At 43.1% G+C, this 21,064-nt stretch overlaps 1 protein-coding gene across 3 annotated transcripts in view; it reads left to right on the top strand.

Moving 5' to 3' along the window:
- The window catches only part of CMIP (c-Maf inducing protein), a 130,630-nt gene that overhangs the window by 94,422 nt on the left and 15,144 nt on the right, over positions 1 to 21,064 (top strand). For all 3 annotated transcript variants that reach the window (XM_009090745.4, XM_050978835.1, XM_050978836.1), the window contains exons 4-13: positions 837 to 998; positions 2,171 to 2,212; positions 4,888 to 4,950; positions 6,326 to 6,406; positions 9,631 to 9,734; positions 10,299 to 10,403; positions 11,200 to 11,553; positions 18,888 to 18,953; positions 20,022 to 20,048; positions 20,498 to 20,546. In XM_009090745.4, the coding sequence (XP_009088993.1) occupies positions 837 to 998; positions 2,171 to 2,212; positions 4,888 to 4,950; positions 6,326 to 6,406; positions 9,631 to 9,734; positions 10,299 to 10,403; positions 11,200 to 11,553; positions 18,888 to 18,953; positions 20,022 to 20,048; positions 20,498 to 20,546 (1,053 nt within the window). The remainder of the gene's footprint in view (positions 1 to 836; positions 999 to 2,170; positions 2,213 to 4,887; positions 4,951 to 6,325; positions 6,407 to 9,630; positions 9,735 to 10,298; positions 10,404 to 11,199; positions 11,554 to 18,887; positions 18,954 to 20,021; positions 20,049 to 20,497; positions 20,547 to 21,064) is intronic.

Consider the following 21,064-nt stretch of genomic DNA (forward strand, 5'->3'; position numbering starts at 1 on the left):
ACTCATCATCATTTCCTTGAACTTGTAGAGTGTCACCAAGCCCCCTCTGGGAATCTGGGTGGGTGGGTTTTCTCTAAAGATTGCTTTTCATAATATAAAGCAGCCTCTGTTCCAGTAGTTTGTGGTCACATGGCTGCTGAGGAGTAAGAGTTGTCCTCTGCTTATCCAGCTGGTCTGTGGATGGGGGAGTCGATGAAATAGCTTGGCCATGGTCAGGGGCATGCAGGGAGCTGGGGCAGGTGGGGTTAGGCAATCAGGCATGCTGTTCTTGAGAGTGGAAATGCCATTGTGGGCAAGATTTGGAGACTTACAAGTTGGCTTCTGTTACAGCTGGAGGGTGACATCATGACTTTTCAGGCTCCTTCAAGACAGAAGATGATCTATGAGATTTTTTGCTTTGGTAAAATTTAAATAAATTCTGAATGTGAATTCACGTTCAAAATAAAGGATCTAGAAGAGTGATGTTTTGATGGCCTCTCTCTCTCCCCCTTGATTGATGAGTCTCTTAAACAGAACTTTTAGAAACAATGCAATAGCAAGTATCTGTTAGCCTGAGGAACGTGTTTGCCAGAGGAGATGATAAAAAGAAAGATGCTCTGGAGTTAAAAAACTCATTTTGAAATGAAAAGAATCATGGTTTCTCATTACTTCCACAGAAGAAACTGGTTTAGACATTAAAGGTTTTCTTGTCCATTTAAGTATTTCAAGTACGGTGTTTCAGCCACCAGAAAAGGCAAAACTCAGTATACAAAGCCCCCACCTTGGGCAGTGGGAAGCACAGCTGCATTCAGGGGGTTGATGGAGGTGTCAGTGTGGCCCTCTCACGTGTCTTGCAGAAGAAGATTTACAAGTACAAGAAGGTGCTGAGTAACCCCAGCCGCTGGGAGGTGGTGCTGAAGGAGATCCGGACGCTGGTGGACATGGCCCTGACGTCCCCGCTGCAGGATGACTCCATCCACCAGGCCCCTCTGGAGATCGTCTCCAAGCTGCTCTCAGAGGTACCTCAGCAGGGCTCCTGTTGCTCTCAGATGAGAGACAAACAGTTAAAAGTTTGGGGGTGGGTTTTATTTTAACTTGGGCTGTCAGAATTCTGCCTGCGAGCCTGCTCGTGACTTCTGCTCACTTGAGTGGAGTTTGCACTTGCTGGGGAGAAGGAAAATTTGACCCTAGATTTTGATTTCTAGAAAGAAAACAAGCCCCATTTATCTTGTGTTTGTTGGTTTGGTTTCTTGGTTGGTTGGTTTTTTGTTTCTTTGTTTTTTTAATTATGTATGGTAAATTTACATGGGTTTAACTCATGCCCTAAGTCAGTGATAAAGCTCCCTTTGACTTCTATTCCATTGGCTTTGCTTCCATGACCAATAATTTTTGTATCAATATATACACACACACCAATAAATTAATTGTGTAGCTATTTTATTTTTATTAATTCTGATAAAGAAAAGTGTATTTCTTCAGAGTTATCTGTCTTCCTCCTATAACATCTGTTTCAAATATTTAACTTTTCATGGACAGGAAATGTAATGCCAAGCAGGCTTTTCTTGTCTTAGTTCTATGTGATAGCAGAAGGATTTGATATTGGAAAAAAAAAATCCACTATTGTTTTTTCTTGCAGTAGTGAAAAATCTTAGCAACTCACACCATTGTAACCTCCGGATGGATCATGCTGTTGAAAAAGCACAGAGCAAACTCTTCTGCATAGATGATAGCATAGGTGACTTCCAGTCAATTTATTGGCTTTTCCTGCTACTGTGTTTAAAGAAAGAATTTTGGGAAAACTGACCACAAAAAAAAAAAAAAAAAAGCCACCACAACAATCCTTTTAATAATTTTTGTAAAGATATACAGCTTGTCCTAAGAAAACATTTTAAAGAAAGGTATTGCTGGCTTGACTTTCTCAGCTGACTGACACCTCTGGCATGGTGTTTGTGTGCTGAGCTGAAGGAGCAATGAAGCCTTGCACCAGTCCTCACAGCAGGCTCTGTACCACCTCCTTTAGGAGAATGATTCTAATGCCATGGTTTTTATTCAGGAAATAAGCAATTGAGTCTTGAGCCTTTCTTCTTGTGTCTGGTGGTAGCTGAGGACTGTGTGTGCTCATGTACCAACTCGAGGGTGCTCTTCTCTCACTCACTCACTCACTCATCTTTCTTCTATTCAACTCTTTCAGAACAACAACTTAACCACTCAAGACCATGAGAGCATTATTGTGGTGAGTACCTTTCTGTCAAAAGCTGAGGACAAATCTGTATTGTTGGATAACAGTTCTCTTAGTGCCTGTCTCTGCCCCAGTGAAGTAGGGCAAATGTGAAAGCCTTTCCACCAATGCTGCTGAGCTTAGGCAGGAATGAAAACCATTTGTCTATTTTTTGTGTGGCTTTGTCATTTCTCTATTCTTGTTTCATAGATGAATTACAATAAAGCTTTCTCCTCAGCCTGTGTGAGAGAACACAGCAGGCTGAGTGTTAACAGTCTCTCCAAATGGCCTCCTTAGGAGGCTACACAGCAATATCCATATCTGTATATGTACTTTAAATAGTCCAACCCCATCATTTCCAGATGTGCCCTATGAAACCCTTAGGCTGAGTAGTTTCCTGAGGGGCTAATGCTACATATACAGAATGTCTCCATTGCTAGGGTATGTGAGCAAGGGATTGCTCTTGTGTCATTCCAGTTTAACTCCCTGCTAATTTACTTGCAAAAATATCCTCTTCAACTTTTTTTCTTTTTTGTAGGTCACATTTATTTAGCCATAGAAATAAGTGAATCAAATGGCAGCTCTGTTGCTTGTGAAACAAAGTATCAGAGAGGTGGAACTTGGTTCCTCATCACTGTGATTTAATTTAATTTTCTGGCAGTTTCCAGAAGATTTTCACAGTAATCTAATCTAGAGCCTCACCACCACCTGATTGTATCACATCTCTTTGACTCTTTCTGCAAAATGGCAAGGTGGCAGGTAGCTGCTAGTAAGTGTTAATTGTGTTTAACTGCTGTTTAAGGTACCCTTTTACCTGGAATCAGCCACTGAGATAAATCTCTGAAGTAAAATTGACTTTTCTTTGCTATAACTTTCATTTAACTCTAGTGCCAGGGGTGGTTCATGCACCCAGTTACAACTAGGGGAATGATTTTTAAATAAAATATGAGAGGTGGCCCTGCTGTGAGCAGGGAAGGTGAACCAGGTGGCCTCCAAAGGTCCTTTCAACCTGTGTCATTGCTCTCTTCTGGGTGATGGCTTCTCCAGCCCAAGTCCTGCCCTCGTGTAGGTTGTGCCCAAGCCATTAAGGAGCTGGCAGTTCCTGGGCATTCAGAGCTCACTGCCATTACCCAGATAACCTGGGCTATTCCTGGAAAGAATTGCTAATAGTGTGTATTTATGTAGCATGTGGAAAGTACACAGTGCTTGGCCATGCAGATGGGACCAGCTTTCCTTGTCTGGATGGTGCTGGGGCAGATCAATATCCCAACCAATCCCCTCCTGCTCAGGATGGGACACATGTGTTGCCACGGCTGGGCAACGTGGCGCAGCTCAACGTGGCACAGCTCAACGTGGCACAGCTCAATGTGGCACAGCTCAATGTGGCACAGCTCAATGTGGCTGCTTCTGGCCATTAACTTATGAGGAAAACCCAGGAAAGGTCCTGCCAGGCTGTCAGACTTCCACACTGACCTCAGAGGCAGAGCCATGACCTGGGACTGTCTCTGTTGTTGGTGTCCTAAAGCAAACAATCCCAAAGATGGGCACAGGAAAGATCTTGAGCTCAGGTGTTGGATGGGGGAGCAAGGATGTTCTGGTGTCTCCCAACTGGATGCAGTTGTGTTCTCCTTCAGTCCCCTGTGGCTGGGCAACCACCAGAGGAGGAGTGACCAGTTGCAGAAGGATGGCACATGATAATGAGTATCATAGGTCTGTCATGTAACCCAACAGAGCTTTGCAGTTTGCTTGGGTTTTGGTGTTAAAATTCACACTAATCTTGACCTCTGTGAAAACACAGCTGCTGCAAGCAGACTCACAGGGCTGAGTAAGGAGATGAGAGGGAGAGAAAAAAACCAAAGCAAAGCCTTAGTAAAACCCCAGGTGCCATCCAGATAAAATATCTGGTGTTCAGTTGCTTAATACAGAATGTCCTGGCTGCTCTGTTTAGTGTTTTACATGGAAATGGGTACTGGGAATCCCTGTAACTGAAGAGTGGAAAAGCCTGAAGGCACCACCACATAGAATATATTATTCTGATACCATTTTCTAGTTTACAAAGGAAGCAACAGCAGCATAAATTCATTACCCCCTCAGTGGCAGGTATGACCTCCAGTGTGTTTACCCAGCATAAGCACATTGGTTTGTGCAGCAACAAAGGAATGGTTGATCTCAGCTTTTACAAAGTTAGATGCTTGATTTTGATAAACAGGGTCTTCCCAGGTTAAGAGCAGTGCTAGGTTGCTTTTAGTGAGCTCTTTTTCACAAAAAAGAGCTTGAACTCCTTCACAAAGGATATGTGTTTGTGGTGGTGGTCAGTTTTTTCTTTTAGGGAGATGTTCTAACTGAAACAGTGAGCCAGATTCATCCTTGCTTTATTACATCCTAAAACAAAAAGGTCTGCTCCTCTTTCCATTTAAACCATTATAAATAGTGCGCTCCTTTGCCTGCTCTACATATTTACACTAATGTAGTTAGAAGCAGAGTTTTCCTGAGGATTCATAGCAGAAGTGTGCTTGAACTTACTTGTAAAATAAACACATGGCCCACCTCTAATTTCTCTTTTGATGCTTTTGTCCTTTTCTAAAAGTGAGCTCTTATGCCCCCAAGAAAAATACTTCCCTGCAATATGCTTTCTCCAGCTGCTGCCTTGAAATTCAATTGTTCTCCTTTTTCTCCCTTTCTTTTTAAAGGCAATTGCACCTTTGCTGGAAAACAACCATCCTCCTCCTGACCTCTGTGAATTCTTCTGCAAGGTATCAGAACAGCTTTGCTTTCTGGAATCTCATAGTTGTATATGACTGTTGTTCTTTGAGTGGGGGGTTGGTTTTTTCTGTAGCTTCTTGCCTCCTGCCCAGATTGAGTTGAGTTTTTGGTCAGCAAGCAATGATACTGGAATGGTGAACAGCACCATTGTGATAAATCCCATCATATGCTTAGTGTATCAGAATGTTTTGTCCTGATACTGTGTGAGAGTTAAAATTTTGAGACTCCCACACCTCAGTCTGGGTACAAGAGGTGTCCTGCTGCATGCTGTGTTTAGCCAATGCAGAAATCACTGCAGCCACTGTGTTCAGGTGTGGGTAACTCAGCCCTTATGGGTAATGGCAGCAGGAGGATCATAAGGACTCATCCTCTTCTCTGGTAAATCCATGCTTGTGCTGCATTTTGTATCCTTTGTCCATAAACTTCAGAGTACCTTGGACTTCAGACCTTGTGGATTTAAAAATACTGCTTTTCCTCAAGGCCTGTTTGTGTTTCAGTTTTGAGTCTGCCTAAATTTGCTTGCTGATGACTGGGTATGCATTTGTCAAACATTCTGGATGCTGCTTGTAATTCTCATCCAGAGTTATTCATCAGCTGCTTCTTCCTACAGAAACTGAGTCTTGCATTTTTATAAGCACTCTTAGGTCATCAGTAACCTCAGACTTGATGCATTTTTATTCCTGATTTGGGACTTTTTGATCCTTAGATCTTTCTCAGAGGTGGGCACCCAGTGGTCTGTAAATGTGTGCAATGGGATGTGTATAGAGATGGAAGGGAAACAGGTTATGGACTTCCCAGAACAGAAGTGGACAGGAGAAGGAGAATTTATCTTCAAAATCAACCCTGTCTTGAGCAAGAGGTTGGACCAGATGACTTTCAGAAGTCTTTCCCAACCTTAAATTACTCTGCCTGATCCATTATGATTATATATTTCATCCTGTGATGGGAGAGTGGGTTGTTGGTACCTTCCCAGATCCACCACAGGTTTTTAGGCTGGATCCCAGAGGAAGGAGGTTTGTGACATTACAGTGCCTGTGTGATCATATCTTCCTGTCCCCAGCCTCTTTCCTTTTAAAACTGTTGGCAATAGGACCCCAAAATGGTACATTGCAGTGACTTTTGGGAAGAATGGGGGACAGGGAAGGGAATTTGCAGTTTGTGAGCTCCCATGGGAATCTTCTACTCGACACCAGCAAATCCACAGGAACGAGCAGTGTCACGAGTGCCTGAATCTCAGGAAAGACTCATTTAGCCCCTGGATCTTGTTAGTCTTGGGGTAATGCATGGATGGGGTGTGAAGCCAGGGGGTGCCCTGGGATCTCCAGGATTCCTGCAGCTCTCAACATGACCTGTTGCTCCTTGCAGCACTGCCGAGAGCGCCCGCGGTCCATGGTGGTGATCGAGGTGTTCACCCCGGTGGTGCAGAGGATCCTCAAACACAACATGGTGAGTGCTCGTGGCAGCTCCAGCAGCTTGGGGAAGTTTTACTGCCACACTTCCTGCGACCAGCAGCTGCTCTGTTGCCTCTCATGGCTGTTGTATCTAAATCTGCCTCCCAAAGTGTGAGTGCTGCATGTAATTGGGTGTTACTTCATCAGTGCAGAACTAACAAGCTTTCAGTGGGATCCTCAAAAGCATCTAAGCAAAGCCATGCTTGGAGGATGTTTCTTTTGGCAGCCAATGCAGCTCCAGCTCTTTCCCACCTGGCCCTTGGCTCCTTATTTACTGCCTGCATGCCATCCTTTCAGTTAAAACAGTTTGAAAATCAAATAAACAACAAAAGCAGAAAATGGGGACTTTGTTCATTTTGAGCTGGGCCCTCAACACTTTTTCTGTAAGACACCACCAGCCCTCTTGGTTTCCATCTTTCTTTAGGCCATGTCCAGTGAGTTCTTACCTCAGTTTCCTGAATATCCTTATGCTCTTCTACTGCTATTCTTCCTTCTCATTACAGGATTTAGGTAGTCTGTCATTGTATGGCTGTTCTTACCCAGACTTCCTCTCTTCTCATTGCTGATCAATTCCTTGTCAGTATTTCAAATAAGTGCCCTGCTTATTTTAGTCCCCCAAACTCTGAAAATAGTCTTACATGATCCATATTCCTTTCCTAATAAAGGTATTAGTGTCTGGGGTGTTTACCAGCTCTCCAGCTTTTGTGGCAGATTAAGTTTCCTGCCAAAGTTTTGAAGTTACATGAAGAAGTCTTACTTCACAATGCAGTGGCAAAGAATAACAAATAAATAAAATAAAATATTTAAGGCAGTTGATTTGGCTGTGATCTCGAGGATGAACCTCTGTAACTTCATAATCAACTTCTTTTCACTAACATATAATTTTAGAGACCATCTGTTGTCATGCTGTGATTAGCATGAACCCAGTAGAAAACAGTTCATATTTCTTATTTTTCCAATCTTATTATTTAAATCTCTGAGTTTACAGAACTAGGTAGAAAGCCCAAGATGCCAAAAAGGTCATATTCCTGGCTCAGTGCCAGCACTATGCAGACATGTAAACATTTTTGAATATTCTGTAGTTTTCAGTGAAATATTCTGTAAATGTTATTCTTGGATTCCAGACTGATTTTTTTAAAGCATCCAGAGCTCTTGAGGGGTCTCAAATAAAATCTAAATGCATAGTGTAATGCTTGTATTTGGTTAGCTTCAGAGAATTGGGTATATTTACCATACTTAACATTTGCAGATTGAAAATCAACATGTCTGTACCGCAGTGTGTAGCTGGAGAATTTATGGTGTCAGGTATTAATTGGAGTGGATTTGGGCACTTTAGCACTCTCTGGGGACTTCTGTACTGAATAGTGCTTTAGAGAATGTGTGTGTGTGTGCACATAAATAAGGTTACTCTTTAGGGGGACACCAAACTTCATCACCTCAGGAGGCCCCGTGTGGTCCTTGGGGCAGGAGACTGAGCTGGCTCTTCCCACCTTTGCCTCCAGTTTGTTCTGTGGCCTTTGAAAATTCCCTACAAGTTTTGCTCCACAGTTTTCTTCCTCTAAAATGGGGAAAGCGTGTCTCATTTATCTCTGATTTAAACATCTCAAAAGAACCAGGATAGGTTTTTGTCTTGGTGATAACACTGGTTACAGGACTGGAGGCTGTTTTGTGCTGAGTTCCTTGAGGAGTGGTCAGCAACTTACCAAACCTTTGGGTTTTAGCTTTGAAATGTTTGAATACAAACCCTTCTTTCTTTTTTACTTTCTATTTTTTTGAGCAAACAGTATTGGTGGTGTGTATTGTTCTGTGCTTGGTATGTGACAGGGCATTATATTAAATTTAGGGAGATATTTTATCTTACAGAGGTCAGCAATGACATCCTCTTTATGATCTCTTGGACTTTGATTCCAGCTTCAGTTAGGACACCTAGACAGGCTGAAAACTTTCATAAGCAGATTGCAATTGCAAAAGCTGTCTTGCAAGGCATGTTCATGAAATTAATCAAATGTTCTCTGAAGCACACATGGTCTCCTGCCCTTGGTTCAGGTTGCCAGAAGGAGCTGTTAAAACTTTAATGATGTTAATTCTAATGATGTGGAATTGCCCACAGTCCCTTTGCTGGGTGAAGTTACCAGGCAGCCATTCAGTACCAGCAGTGACATTTAGGGCTTGAAGGAGACGTTGTGCAGCCTAAGCTTGTTTTCAAGTTTTTGGTCATTTTCTCTGGTTGTAAAACTTACCAGGTATTAAATGCAGGCTGTGCTACAGAAGTGCCTGAAACTGAAAGGAGTTCACAGAAAGCTTCAGTCTCTGGGAGTTTATCATCCCTGTTACAGACCACCACTGATTCATTACCATTTGTGGCATTTCTTTAACATTTCAGTTGCCATGTATTTTTTCCAGGATAACTTCCACAGGCAGCTGCTGGAGGAATAGCTGGGAATGCTTGTTTGTCCTCAGTGGACCTTGTTTCCCACTTGGAAATTCAGCTCTGTACTTCTGCAACACCTGTGTAATAAGGTTACACCTGTGTAAATGTGAGGAAGTGTGCTGTGGAATAACACTCACCAGACAGCAGAATTTACTCCTTTCACATCTAAAAATAGCAGGTGATGTGAGGAGATGCAGGATTTCAGTTAGCAGGTGCCTCTCTGCCTGCAAGATTTAAAGAAAGTGACTCTTGAGCTCACCTGTCAAATTCACAGCATAGCTGGAGTAAAATCCATGGAGGAAGAACTGATCTCTGATTTTGTACTTAATTGCATATTGATAGCTTGTCAAAATGATTTTCTCTAAAACCAGAATAGATACTCATGCCAGACATGGAAATATAATATTTTGGGGGTTTTAGTCCAAAAAATCTGCCGTTAGGAGTGGAAGCAAAAGCACCGAACAAAAAAAGTATTTCAAAATCAAAATATTAAATGAAAAGTGCAAGACAAATGTGAGACAAAACATAGGTGAGATTTTTTTGGGGGGTTTTAGTTGTTTCATTATACAGAACTTGGTTTTCAAAGTGGGTATAAAGGAAAGAAGAGATAGGAAATGCTGTCATTATTACTGGGGAGAACATTATTCAGTGTGCAGAGATGCTCTTCTCTTGAAGCTTGTCAGCATAATAGCAGTGTGAAATCAGTTGTGTTTGAGCTGGTTTCTTTTGAAAACCCACAATCTGGGTGTACATTCACCATCTTCACCGAGTCTCTCCTTCTTGGACAGGATTTTGGGAAGTGCCCTCGGTTGCGGCTCTTTACTCAGGAGTACATTCTGTCTTTGAATGAGCTGAATGCTGGAATGGAGGTGGTGAAGAAGTTTATTCACAGGTTAGTTACATTTCATTTATGGTGTATTTCCAATCCTGTGTCCATGCTTTGGTGTGTTACGTCTCCCAACCCTGCTTTACTGGCTGTTATCGGTAGCTGGTGCTTTTTGGTACTGGCAAACAGCAAATAAAAGCAAATTAATCAAGTCCATCAGGCAGTGTTGCTGAAGTCTCTTTTTCAAAATGCTAGTTCTCAGGTAAGTCTGGGGTTTTCTGCCTACTTGCACACTGCAAAATAATGGACTTTGCTGTGCATACATTCTTCATATACATTTAGACTCAAAGCCTCTGCAGAATGATTCAAATTAACTTTCAAGCTCATCATGCTCACTCAAGTGTGAGATTTTGGGAGGACTTTAGGGATACCACATCAATTAAATTGGTGATTCAGCTTACCCTTGTTCATAAGTAGGGCCACTGGATGTAGAGGGTTAAAATATCTCTGTGTTATGGCCCTTCTGAAGATCCCCCAAGGATGCCTATCCAAGTCTGTCACCTCGTTCTGTCTGACTGGTTTTGCCCATAGAAACCTTGCAATGAGATCATCTTGTTTTTTCTTTTTCAGCATGCATGGTCCAACAGGACAATGCCCACATCCCAGGGTCCTGCCAAATCTTGTAGCTGTCTGCTTAGCTGCCATTTATTCCTGTTACGAGGAATTCATCAACAGGTCAGTGTGAATTCCCAGCTGGCCACGTGTTCTTCACAAACAAGATCAGCGTGAGATGGGTGTGCTAGAAAACCTGAGAGAAGCTGAACCTTCCTTCCCTGGTACTCCCCAAGGGAGTGAGGAAGGGCAGGGGTGAGACCTTGGAGTAGGGGTTGTGTGTAAATCCCTGTGTATGTGCAGCTTTGAACTCGAGCTGGTTTCACAGCGCTGCCTCCGTTATTGTGGAAAATCTGATTCCTCACTCGCCGGGAAATGGACGCCGCAGTTCTTGACACACGAGCCAGTTTCCAGTAGACACTGAGGGTTCCCCTCTGCTATGTTTCCTGTTTGTTTATGCCTATCTGACTTTCCTCATGGTAGAGCACGGACAGGGGCTGCTCAGTGTCCAACACAAATTCCAGACACGAGGGCTGCAGACAAATGTCTGGGCATGTACTATAGCCAGATACATACTTGGGCATGGATTCTGTTACAGCTTTGCACAACTCGGACAGGAAGGTTCACCTTTAGACTAAACTGGTCTGTTCACCTTTAGACTAAACTGGTCTGTCAATTAGAGTAATGAAAAGCTCAAGTCTTTGTCAAACAGGGGCTGCAGAACAGTCTTATTGGAGCCTTTTAATGTTTTTAATTGATTTCAGTAATCCGATTGCCCGGAGGAAAGCCATCCGCTGGGCTGGGGTGAAGTGCAGTGGGAAATTGCAAAAAATCGTGGCTTCTCAAGGTTGCACTCTCTCTCCTGCTCTCTGCTGGTATGTCTGTCTCCTGAAATGATTTGTTTCTTTCTGAAATTCAGTCGGGACAACTCGCCAAGCCTGAAGGAAATTCGGAACGGCTGCCAGCAGCAGTGTGACCGAAAGCCCAATCTCCCCCTCCGCCTTCTCCACACGAGTCCTGACCTGGTCTCTCAGGAGGCCACCTTGACTGAATCCCGTCTCAAACCAGTCATTGTCACCTCCAACGAGATCCACGTGGAAGTGGAGCGCAACAACACGGCCAACCAGAAGATGACAGCCGGTGTTGGCAACGACAGCGAGCCCAACCTCATCGACTGCCTGATGGTCAGCCCCACCTGCAGCACCATGAGCATCGAGCTGAGCCCCCAGGCTGACAGGATCCTGGGCTGCTACGTGGAGATCCTCAAGATGCTGTGAGTGATGGTTCTGAACAGCTTTTAGAACAATGTCATCTTAGCAATGGTGGGGGGGTGGTTTCCCACAGGCCTGTTGTCTTCAACATCTGTGGCGAGCCAGCACATGGTTATAAATCTTAACTCCAGCTCTGGAGAGTCCAGCCTTTGAAGGAGGCATCTGGCACTGCCAAGATGTTCTAAAAATAGCAGGAGGAAGATGAAAATGGAAAGCTTATTTGTACATTGAGCCTCAGGCATTTTACAGAAGGCGGGATGTTGGTGCCAGTGGTTTCTGTTTTTGTTCTTGCCCACCAAAAATAAATAAAAAAGCCCATTTGTCTCCTCCAGGGCTCTTGGGATTGCCTGAGACAGAGCTAGAAAAGGCAGGTCTGTGGTAGGTTCAGTGCTTGTGAGTGATAGGCAGCACCACTGCCCTGATTTTAGCAGGAGCTGGATACTGTTATTGTTCACTTCGATGTTCTCCCTTGTAGAAGTTTCAGGACTTACTTGGATTTTCTTGTATTAGAGTGGAGTCTCTCTCCAGTTGCTTTGGTAGAGTGGACCTGTATTAGGCCCCAGGTGTTCAAATAGTCTTTGCCATAAAATGGTGGCAAGGTAATTCCTGGCAGGCAAATCTGAATTTCTTAAACAGGAATATAAAGGAGAATGTTCTTCAGGAAAAGCATGGTTTTCTCTGGATAAATGAATGAAAAGGAATAACAGAAAAAGTAGACTGCAGAATGGGAGCTTGTAATAGAAGTGCAGTAAAACATCTTTGTTGACTTTGACAGCTGTCTCTGATACTGAGTTGCAGTATGTTTTATGGCAAACTGTTTAACTTCTGCATTAATTATTTTTAAACAGTGTAAGGCCTAATGAAGTCATAGTTGAACTTTCTAGAATCCAAGACACAGGTGAAATCTGGACTCTGCTGTAAACCATTAGCATGTGCCTACACTGCAGACAAATGCACATCTGGGAGTGCAGTCCCAAGGAATGAGATCAAACTGCTGTGGTGGAGGATTTTGTGAAGGTTTTTGTCCGACATTTTCATTTTTTTTCAAAATACGTGGTACAAATTTGCAGCATCATTCTTCCCTTCACTACACAGCTGACTTGCAATTACTTAAGCACTCATTCAAAACTGAAGACAGGACAAGTGAATACCAGATACTGTTCCCATTAGATTCTTGAGCAGGAAGTTGCTGTGAAGGCTAATTTTGTAAAATTTTTTTTTTCCCATGGCCCAGGTTCTTCTGCCTTTAAAAATGATTGCATTAAAAAAAGCACAGCATCTGAGTTTGTTTCATCTGGGGGCTTTTGCGTCTCCACTCACCCAGGTGCTGCATTAAACGCGTCGTGGATTTATTCCTGTCCCCTTGACTCTCCTGTTTTCCATAAACACTGAGCACTCTCCCAGTCCTGATGCTGGTTTGGATGCTGACTCACTGAGCATTGACGGTTTTGGTTTCATCATGCAGCTGACACACACTTATAAACAAATTCACAAATGGGCACGTTCTTCCTCACAGTCTCTCCACTTTTAAACATTTGATATGCCAGGTCCCAATTCCCATTGAATTTGCTACACAAAGAACTCATTTCACTCCATACCTTAAAATAATCCATTTTTTGATGCATTTCCTATCTTTTTAAAAATCATGTTGCTCAACAGCAGCAATGAAAATGGGAATGTGTTACTGTTAAAGGTGTTATAGGTGTGGGGCAGCTTTGAGACCTTTTTCTGGTTGTACAACAAGAATTCTGAAGGGTGAAACCCAGAGGATGTGCCCAGTGAGGGACCAGTGATAGCACAAAACTGGTGCAGCCCTCCTCAGAGTGCCCTGCCAGAGCCCACACCCTCCTTGGGAAATCACAGCCTGTGAGAATACAGGGCAGCTCCTAAGGCAGAGCTCTGGCTGTAGCTCCACTCATTTGAGTTCCTTTCCATTCCTGTTCATCCCTTGATTTTTTGGGTGCCTGAAAGCAGAAATGCAGAATCTGCTTGCTCTTCATTCTGCCCATGGCTCACTGGGAGGTCTTAGAGAAGTCACTTTTAAATGCCTCGTTTTCCTTATTTGTAAAATATGGGTAAAGATTTTCCATGTTGTTTTTTTTAATGCTTAAACCAGTGATGGAAAAGCATTTTAGAAGGTCTTGTAGTTATTACCAAAAATACAAGATAATGCTGTTGTGATGCTGATTGCTTTCATGCTCTAACTCTTCCTGAATAAAGGGTTTCTGTTGCATGAAATACTATTACTGTACTTTGAAAATCTGAGAATATGAAGAAAGAGAGTTGAAGAACATGCCAGTAGGAAGAAAACATTAATTATAAAACAACTGCTATCCAGGAGCTGAGCTCTCAGCAGGCTTTCAGTAAAATAATGTTCTTATTAGTAACAATGGTAAGCCAAACATAAATAAGTTGCTTAGCATTGAGTTTGATTGTTCTTTTAGGTGTCTGATTCAGTATCATCATCAAAACAAGAGAGTCACCAGCAATGGTATCTTTTTTACATAATTAACTTAGGGCAGCAGGGAGTAATTTATTTAGGCAAATTTTAATTATTGGAAGTCTAGCAAATAAGAATTCTCAACAGTAGCTTCAACAGAGGACATTTTATTGTTCACCTGACTTTTACACAGTGCTTACTTTTTGGGGGAAACCCTCACTTCTAATATTGATGAAGATGTGATTTAACAGTCGCTGTAATACTTCACTTTTTGCACAGAAAGCTACAAGGGCAGTTCAGAAAGTTTGTGGGGCTCTTGCAGCACCTAGAACGTCTTTGACCTTTTTTCTAATGTAGTTGAGTAACAAAACACAACTATTGCATACTAAAGGAAAGTAGAAAATCATGATTTTGAAGATGCTGGCAGATGACCCAAAGTCTGGGCAGATTTTAAAGGAGACACAGTCTCTAGGGTAACAGTGTTTTGGTCCTGCACTCAAAAGTGGATCAAACTTCTGTGTCAATGTTCTGTAACTCATTCTGGACTCTGATAGTGTTACTGACACCAGCCAGTGCCTCCTGAGTGCTACAAGTATTGAACAGTGCATAGAAAATGCACTAAATTAACTGAAAAATTTCTGTTCATCATATTAAATTAGAGGCTTTGAGAACAGCTCAGCATTGCCCAGCTCCTATTTGCATGTTAATGTTTCCATGCATTTGGGAATGTCTTGTACAGCCAGACTTGTGCTTGAACAGGACAGCCATGGTTAGAGAAAGTTGCAGTAGAAGGGGCCTTGGGCTGGAGAACTTGAAAGTTTTCTTTCACGTGGAGGACTCCACTGGTTCCAGGGGAGACATTTAAACTGTCTGCAGTGAAATCTAGGTCAATTGGTTGTGGGAACAGACCCCTCTTGGGGCAAGCTCTGTTGGTGTTGTATCATAAACTGTTCCCCTTTGTCTGTGTTATTTTTTGTTTCCATGGCTGCCTCTAGTGGCAAGGGTCCGTCCAGATGTCCAGACACTTGTACCCCTCTCTGGGGCCAGTGTCACAACCTGTTTTGGGCAACCTTGTGTTGCTGTTTCCTGATGCTTCCATGCCAACTGTGAGCAGTTCAGCCCATTTCTGTTCTCAGCAGTCAAGGCAGAACCTTTCTAGGGTCTTTCAGTGGTGCTAAATTTTTTTCTTTTGAAAAAGCTAAACAAGCCCATCTCAAAAGAAGGCTGAGCATGAAAAGGCCCCTCACGGTTTTGCAGATAGCAGGTTTGTGCCTTGTATTGACAAGGGGTTTGGTGAGGCTTGTTCTCAGCCTGCCCTGGCACCCTGAGCTAAACCTGATGTCCTACAATTCAGGGAATTTACCTAGAACCAGGGAAAGAAGGGATCATGTCTGGGGGTATGGTCATATTATCTGACAACAGGGGTTGCCTCATCAATCTGCTCAGTCTGGAGAAGAAGCTGCTTCCAAGTGGTTTTATCATTACCCCCAAAACCCAAGGACTTGGGGCTTGCAGTGTCTCAGAGATGAGAGCCGCAGCTTTCCAAACACGAGCACCCACTGGAGCTTCCCCTGGCTGCTCTGCATTCCCCAATAGGTCAGTGGCATGCTCTGAATATCCCAAGTGGATTATCCTGTGTCATGTTTATCGAGGTTGCCCTGGGCTGCTCGTGTGTTTTGGATTGTTTGTGCCGCACATGACACGCGGGCAGGTTTTCATTTTGGTGAAAGGTGATCCCGGGGAAGGAAAATGTATTATGTTGGCAGGCCAAGAGCGGTGATGGCCCAGAGGCACAGTCACTGCAGTCAGGGATTATTTAATTAATATGGTTGTTCTGTGCCCTGGCCAGTCCCCTGGGACAGGTTCAGGGTGAGGGAGGCTGTGTGCAGTGGCAGGTGATGGCTCTGATCTGTCACCGTGACCCCCACGCGCTTCTGGGAGCCCGCAGGTTGGGCTGCAGCCTGGCTGCTCCCCTAGACCTGCAAATCCTGCAAAAATCAGAGCCAGGGAGTCCTTCTCCCCCTTTAATCAGGCCAGTCCTGGGATTTGAGCTGTGTGATGAGTGTTGAGCCCAGCGCCCTTGGAAGAGCTGGGAAGGCAGTTTGTCCCAGGCTGTCCCAGGATCTCCCTGTGCTCCCTCCTTCTCCTGGCCCAGCCTCTTTGTCTGGCTCATTGCAGTGGCTGTTCACTGCAGCCAGAACTAATCCATCTCCCTTTCTTTCCCTGCTTCAAACACTTGTCTTGTGTTGGAGCTTTGAATGGACTAAAAAAAAGAAAAAGGAAAAAAAAAAGAAAAAAGCTACTGTCTGAAATGAAAGAAGAGTGCAGATGAGATGAGCACAGACAGAAGGAAAATGTTTTTGAAAAGGGAATAGGTGGGAGGAGGAGAAACACTGTAGGCTTTTAATAAGTAGTTTAGTTTTATTCTTGTGCTGTGTTTGTTTCATGTTTCCTAGCTCACATTGAAGGGATTACAGGCTGTGCAGATTTTATGTTCAGGTCCCACTCATGCGACCAAATTTTATATATTTCAATAGGAGACGGTTTCCTTCCTTCCTTTCTTCCTTTGTTCCTTCTCCTCCTGGGGAAGCAGACTGATTTCTTTTCACTGCCCTCTCACAGACCTGCTCAGCTCCCCAGCTTTGAGAAAAGTCAGTGATACTGTCCCATTCTGTCTGCAGTTTCATTCCAAAACAGCTTTTTTCTTACTCCTGCAATTTCCTTTGAAGCTCAGCCATGAAAAATTGATTGGTTCATATTATTAGTAATCACAACTCTCCAGATTGCTCAAGAAGGAGCTTCAGTGGTGTAACACTTAGCCTGAGATGTCACAGGAGCTAAGGCTCAAAGTGGATCTCAGCTGTTCACTTTCTGTTAGAAAAGATCTGTAGGTGCTGTATCTCATGTGATATGAAGTACCTTTAACACCTCTGGATTTTCTAACTCAGCTTTTTGACTTCTGAGTCTCCCCTGCTCAAAAAATCTGCTTTTAGCACTGTTTGTATCTACCAATAAAAATGTGTTGTTTTTAGAAAAAAATCAGCTAGGAATTTTAAAGGGTGTGCATATTTAAATAAAAGAAAATGAATGGACTGTGTTCTCACAGCTGACAAACGTGGTGAGACCTGTGGCACTTCTCAGGGCTGCAGCTATAGATAGGTTGCATCAGTTCTCTCCTACAGAGACCTGGTATTTTAACAAGAGACTTTGAGCTGAACCTGAACACAGGCCAGAGTTCAGTGTCACTGACCCAGTCAATGTGTCTGTGGGTCAGGAAACAATGAATAATCTTGTAGATGGCTTTAATTAATCAAAGCTTTATTGAAAGAACCCCAAAAGCTCATCTTGGAGGTGCTGTCTCAGAGGTTTCCTTGCATTATGTCAGTTTATGTGACAAGCCCCATCCTCAGGTGTGTCACAATATTCACTTTACACTGACTACATGGAAAAACAACCTCCCTAATGAATTCCTGCTTCATGTCTTGCTGTTCTGAGACATTAAACAGAGTTGATCATCTTCCTTATTTGTTCAGTGGCTAAGCAGGTGAGGGACTTTTTGTCTCTGGAAAGAGCCTGATGAATAGGTGACCACAAAGTGCTCCTGCTGCCACTGACTCACACTCACCTTAGGCTTGTGAGACACCCCTTGGCTCAGAGTTGGCCCTAGTTTGCACCTGAGAACAGAATTTTTCATGGAGGAAAAAATTAGGTTCAGTGGCTTCCAGCACAACTGGCATGGGCACGAGGTCTCCTTTTTGGATTACTGTAACTTCACATGTGCTCTTCTGGTTTTTAATGCACTAAGCCACTTTCAGGTCACAGTAGTCCTCATGGGTTGGTTGCTTGCATGCCATAGCACACATTTGTGAAACTTGACCTCACACTGCTCTTGGGCAAGTGATAACTGCTTCCCTGGTTGATTTTTACATCACAATTCTCCATTCAGGTAAAACTTCTCTGCATGTTGCTTCTTAAGAGTACCCTGGTCATGCATTTAAATTTTCTTTTTCTGTTCACACATCTTTTTGGATTGTCCAACATCACGTGTGTTATTAGTTTATGGACATTTCTGGTTTATGTGGTTCAAAAGATGGATGAGACTTTTGGAAATTCATCCATCTTCAATTTCTCTGAGCTAGAGGTTTCCCTTTGCAAAACTGCATTCTTTTGGAACAGTTCCTGTGCATATGTTGTCTGTCTGTAATGCTATCAGTAGATACTGTCCATCTGAGAACATTACACTTCGTTCCTTCCCAAAGACACACCACACTTTTGTGCCAAGTTTCCAGTAAGCTGCAGCCAATACTCTGGTTTTTAACACTGAAATCCAAAAGGTAGCAGCACTAAGAGGAGGTGGCAGGCTCTTCTACCTTGTTTCTACAGACATCCCCAGGTGTTTCAGCCCATGTGAGATTCACTTCTGTGTGTACTCATTGTTACCAGTGGGACTGAGAGCAGGGTCTGGGCTTTGGCTGGTGGGTTTTTTGTCAGAAATGGATTTGGGGGTTTCTTGGGTTTATGTCTTATAGCAAAGAAAATTTCCTGTTAAATGTTGAGAAGAGCTTTAAATACCAGTGGCCTGGTAATTGCTCTACCAACTCAGATGAAAGTATTACTTAGTGATTAAATGTCAACAGGTTTCATAAACAGCAAATGTCTTTAAGTTGACATAAAGGAGGCCTGTCTGGAGGTCACTGTAAATACCAGATTTATTGTGCCTCAATGGAGAATGTGCTGGAAATGGAAAGGGAAATGTCACTGTAGATTTTGAGAGTGCTTCAGTAAACCAGAAAGGTTGTTGGTGCCCACAGTAAAAAGCTTTTAACTCCTTGAACTAACTGTTGGCAAACCATACTTAAAACCTGGTAACCTGTTAACAAAATGTTCATTTTGCAGGTCAGACTACGATGACTGGAGACCAGCCCTGGCCAGCTTGCTTCAGCCTATCCCATTTCCCAAGGAGTGAGTTTGCACTGTTTTAGTATTTACTGGCTTGTTCTTGGTACTGCTTTTTTGTGGTGAAATATACCTCAAGTGAAAAGGGATGGCAGTAGGAGCTTTGTGCCTCTAGCATTGATTTAGAAACTGAAGCTGATTTTGGCTGATGCAGAGGGATGTGAAGACCTCCCCACGTTCGACTTCCTTCCCCATTTCTCTCAGATGATCCTGAAAAGAAATATGGTTAACTAGAGACAGGCAGACAGGAAGGGGAGGAAAGCTGGTGAGGAGGAGAGCAGAGTGAGAGATTCAGAGGGGGAGGATGCTTCACTGGCGTCACAGAGACTCCTGTCATTTGTATTTTGCTTTAAGTGAAGGAGCTGCCCCACGGAGCAGCCGAGCTCCCTCGGAAACCTATTAATGAGCAGTGGTGTTTATAAAGTGCAGACCTCCATGGACAGAAATTACAACCTGTAATTGTACAATTTGCTGGCTTATCACATCCCTGATGACCTGATGTCTTGAATCACAGAGGTCTAATCCTCCATGCCAGGTTACCTGGGCTACAGTGTGAGCTTGGAGATGGGTAACAGAGACATCATTACCTAAGTCAAACCTGAGTCTTGGGGGAGCTGTAAACCATACCATGATCCCAGGCTCTTCACAAAATGACCATTAATTGCTTTACTGCTGTATGATGCTAATTAGCTGCGGCCATACCCTAATTGCCTTGCAATTAAAGAATACACCTGGCTCTTGGAGGTAGGCAAAACCTATAATTATACAATGGTACTGTAAGTCTTTTACTTTCTTCTGACCCAAAGCTCCCACTGATATTAGTCAGAGCCTTGTCTAAGACAGACTCAAGAAAAGCTACAAGATTTGTTCCAAGTAATTTTCCCCTCTAGGTTAATGAAAGAGGCTTTATCTGATTTTTTGAAACTTTTTTCTTGTCTTATGTGCTGCAGTTGCTTAGCAAGTCCTTTTATTAGCTGGAAAGAACTGAAAAGTGCTTGTTTGGGTTTTTTTGGGCTCTTTTTTGCTCTCTGTCCTTTCTCTCAGATGCTCATACTCTTCTGTTTTGAATTTCAGGGCTCTCGCACATGAGAAATTCACAAAGTAAGTTTCTGGGGCTCCTTTGTTTTATTGAATAAATTCTTGTATTAGTCAATAATAGCAATGATGCATTATTCAGTATTGTGTCTCTAATGGCTTTTATCTGTGAAGGGCTGTAGGCATGTTCTGTTAGCAATAAAAAGTTCTCTTTGTAATTTATTGTGCTAGCAGGAGCCCAAGGACTAAAGCCAGTGGGTGCTGATAGAATTTACAAAGGAGTTTGTCAATGCACATCTCAGAAGCATTTTCTAGGCTATTGTGAGCAGACACTGCCCTTGGTAATCACTTTTAGGCATCATATTTCCTTTCTGTGGAAGGAGGTCAACTTGTTTCTCTCTAAAGTGCATCACTATATATAATTTTAGGTGTTGTTCAAGAGAAATGTGATACTTGTATAAATACTGCAACCAGCAACTGCTTATTCTTGTTCTTCTTACTCTTATTGTTTTCAGGGAGCTGAAATATGTGATTCAGAGATTTGCAGAAGACCCGAGGCAAGAAGTGAGTTTGTTGGCAGTTTACACAGAGCATTAGTTTGTGGGATTGCAACTGCACTTGTTCAATCTCTCCTTCAGTAGTTTGTTCCAAAACCCAGTGTGGTTTTATTCTGCCTAGGTCTCTCAGGGTGATTTATGTGTAAGGTTTATGTGTTGTCACCTCCTTGTCTGGCATCAGTTGATCTCCTTGTTCTAAACTGCAACCAGCAAGATTTTCACCCTCTGTGGGATCACTCAGAGCTTTTCATCTTCTGTACGAAAAAAACGGAATCAAAATCCATGGATCCACAGAGCTTGCAAAATAACAGGTTTTGTGTAGCTGTGTTTCAGCTCTGTTGTGTGCAAATGCCTGTAATTCTCATGAATTGGCAGCAGAAAGGGGGTGGGAGTGTGTTACTGGGGTGAGAGTGTTGCTGCAGCCTCGTGGTGCCTGCTGCCTTGGAGCTGCACTCAGAGCCTGCTCAGCATCATCAGCTTTGGCTGAGTCACAGGGAACTTCTCATCCACAGTCAGTCTTGCTTT

Source organism: Serinus canaria, chromosome 11 (assembly GCF_022539315.1).
Source record: "Serinus canaria isolate serCan28SL12 chromosome 11, serCan2020, whole genome shotgun sequence".
Lineage (NCBI taxonomy): Eukaryota > Metazoa > Chordata > Aves > Passeriformes > Fringillidae > Serinus > Serinus canaria.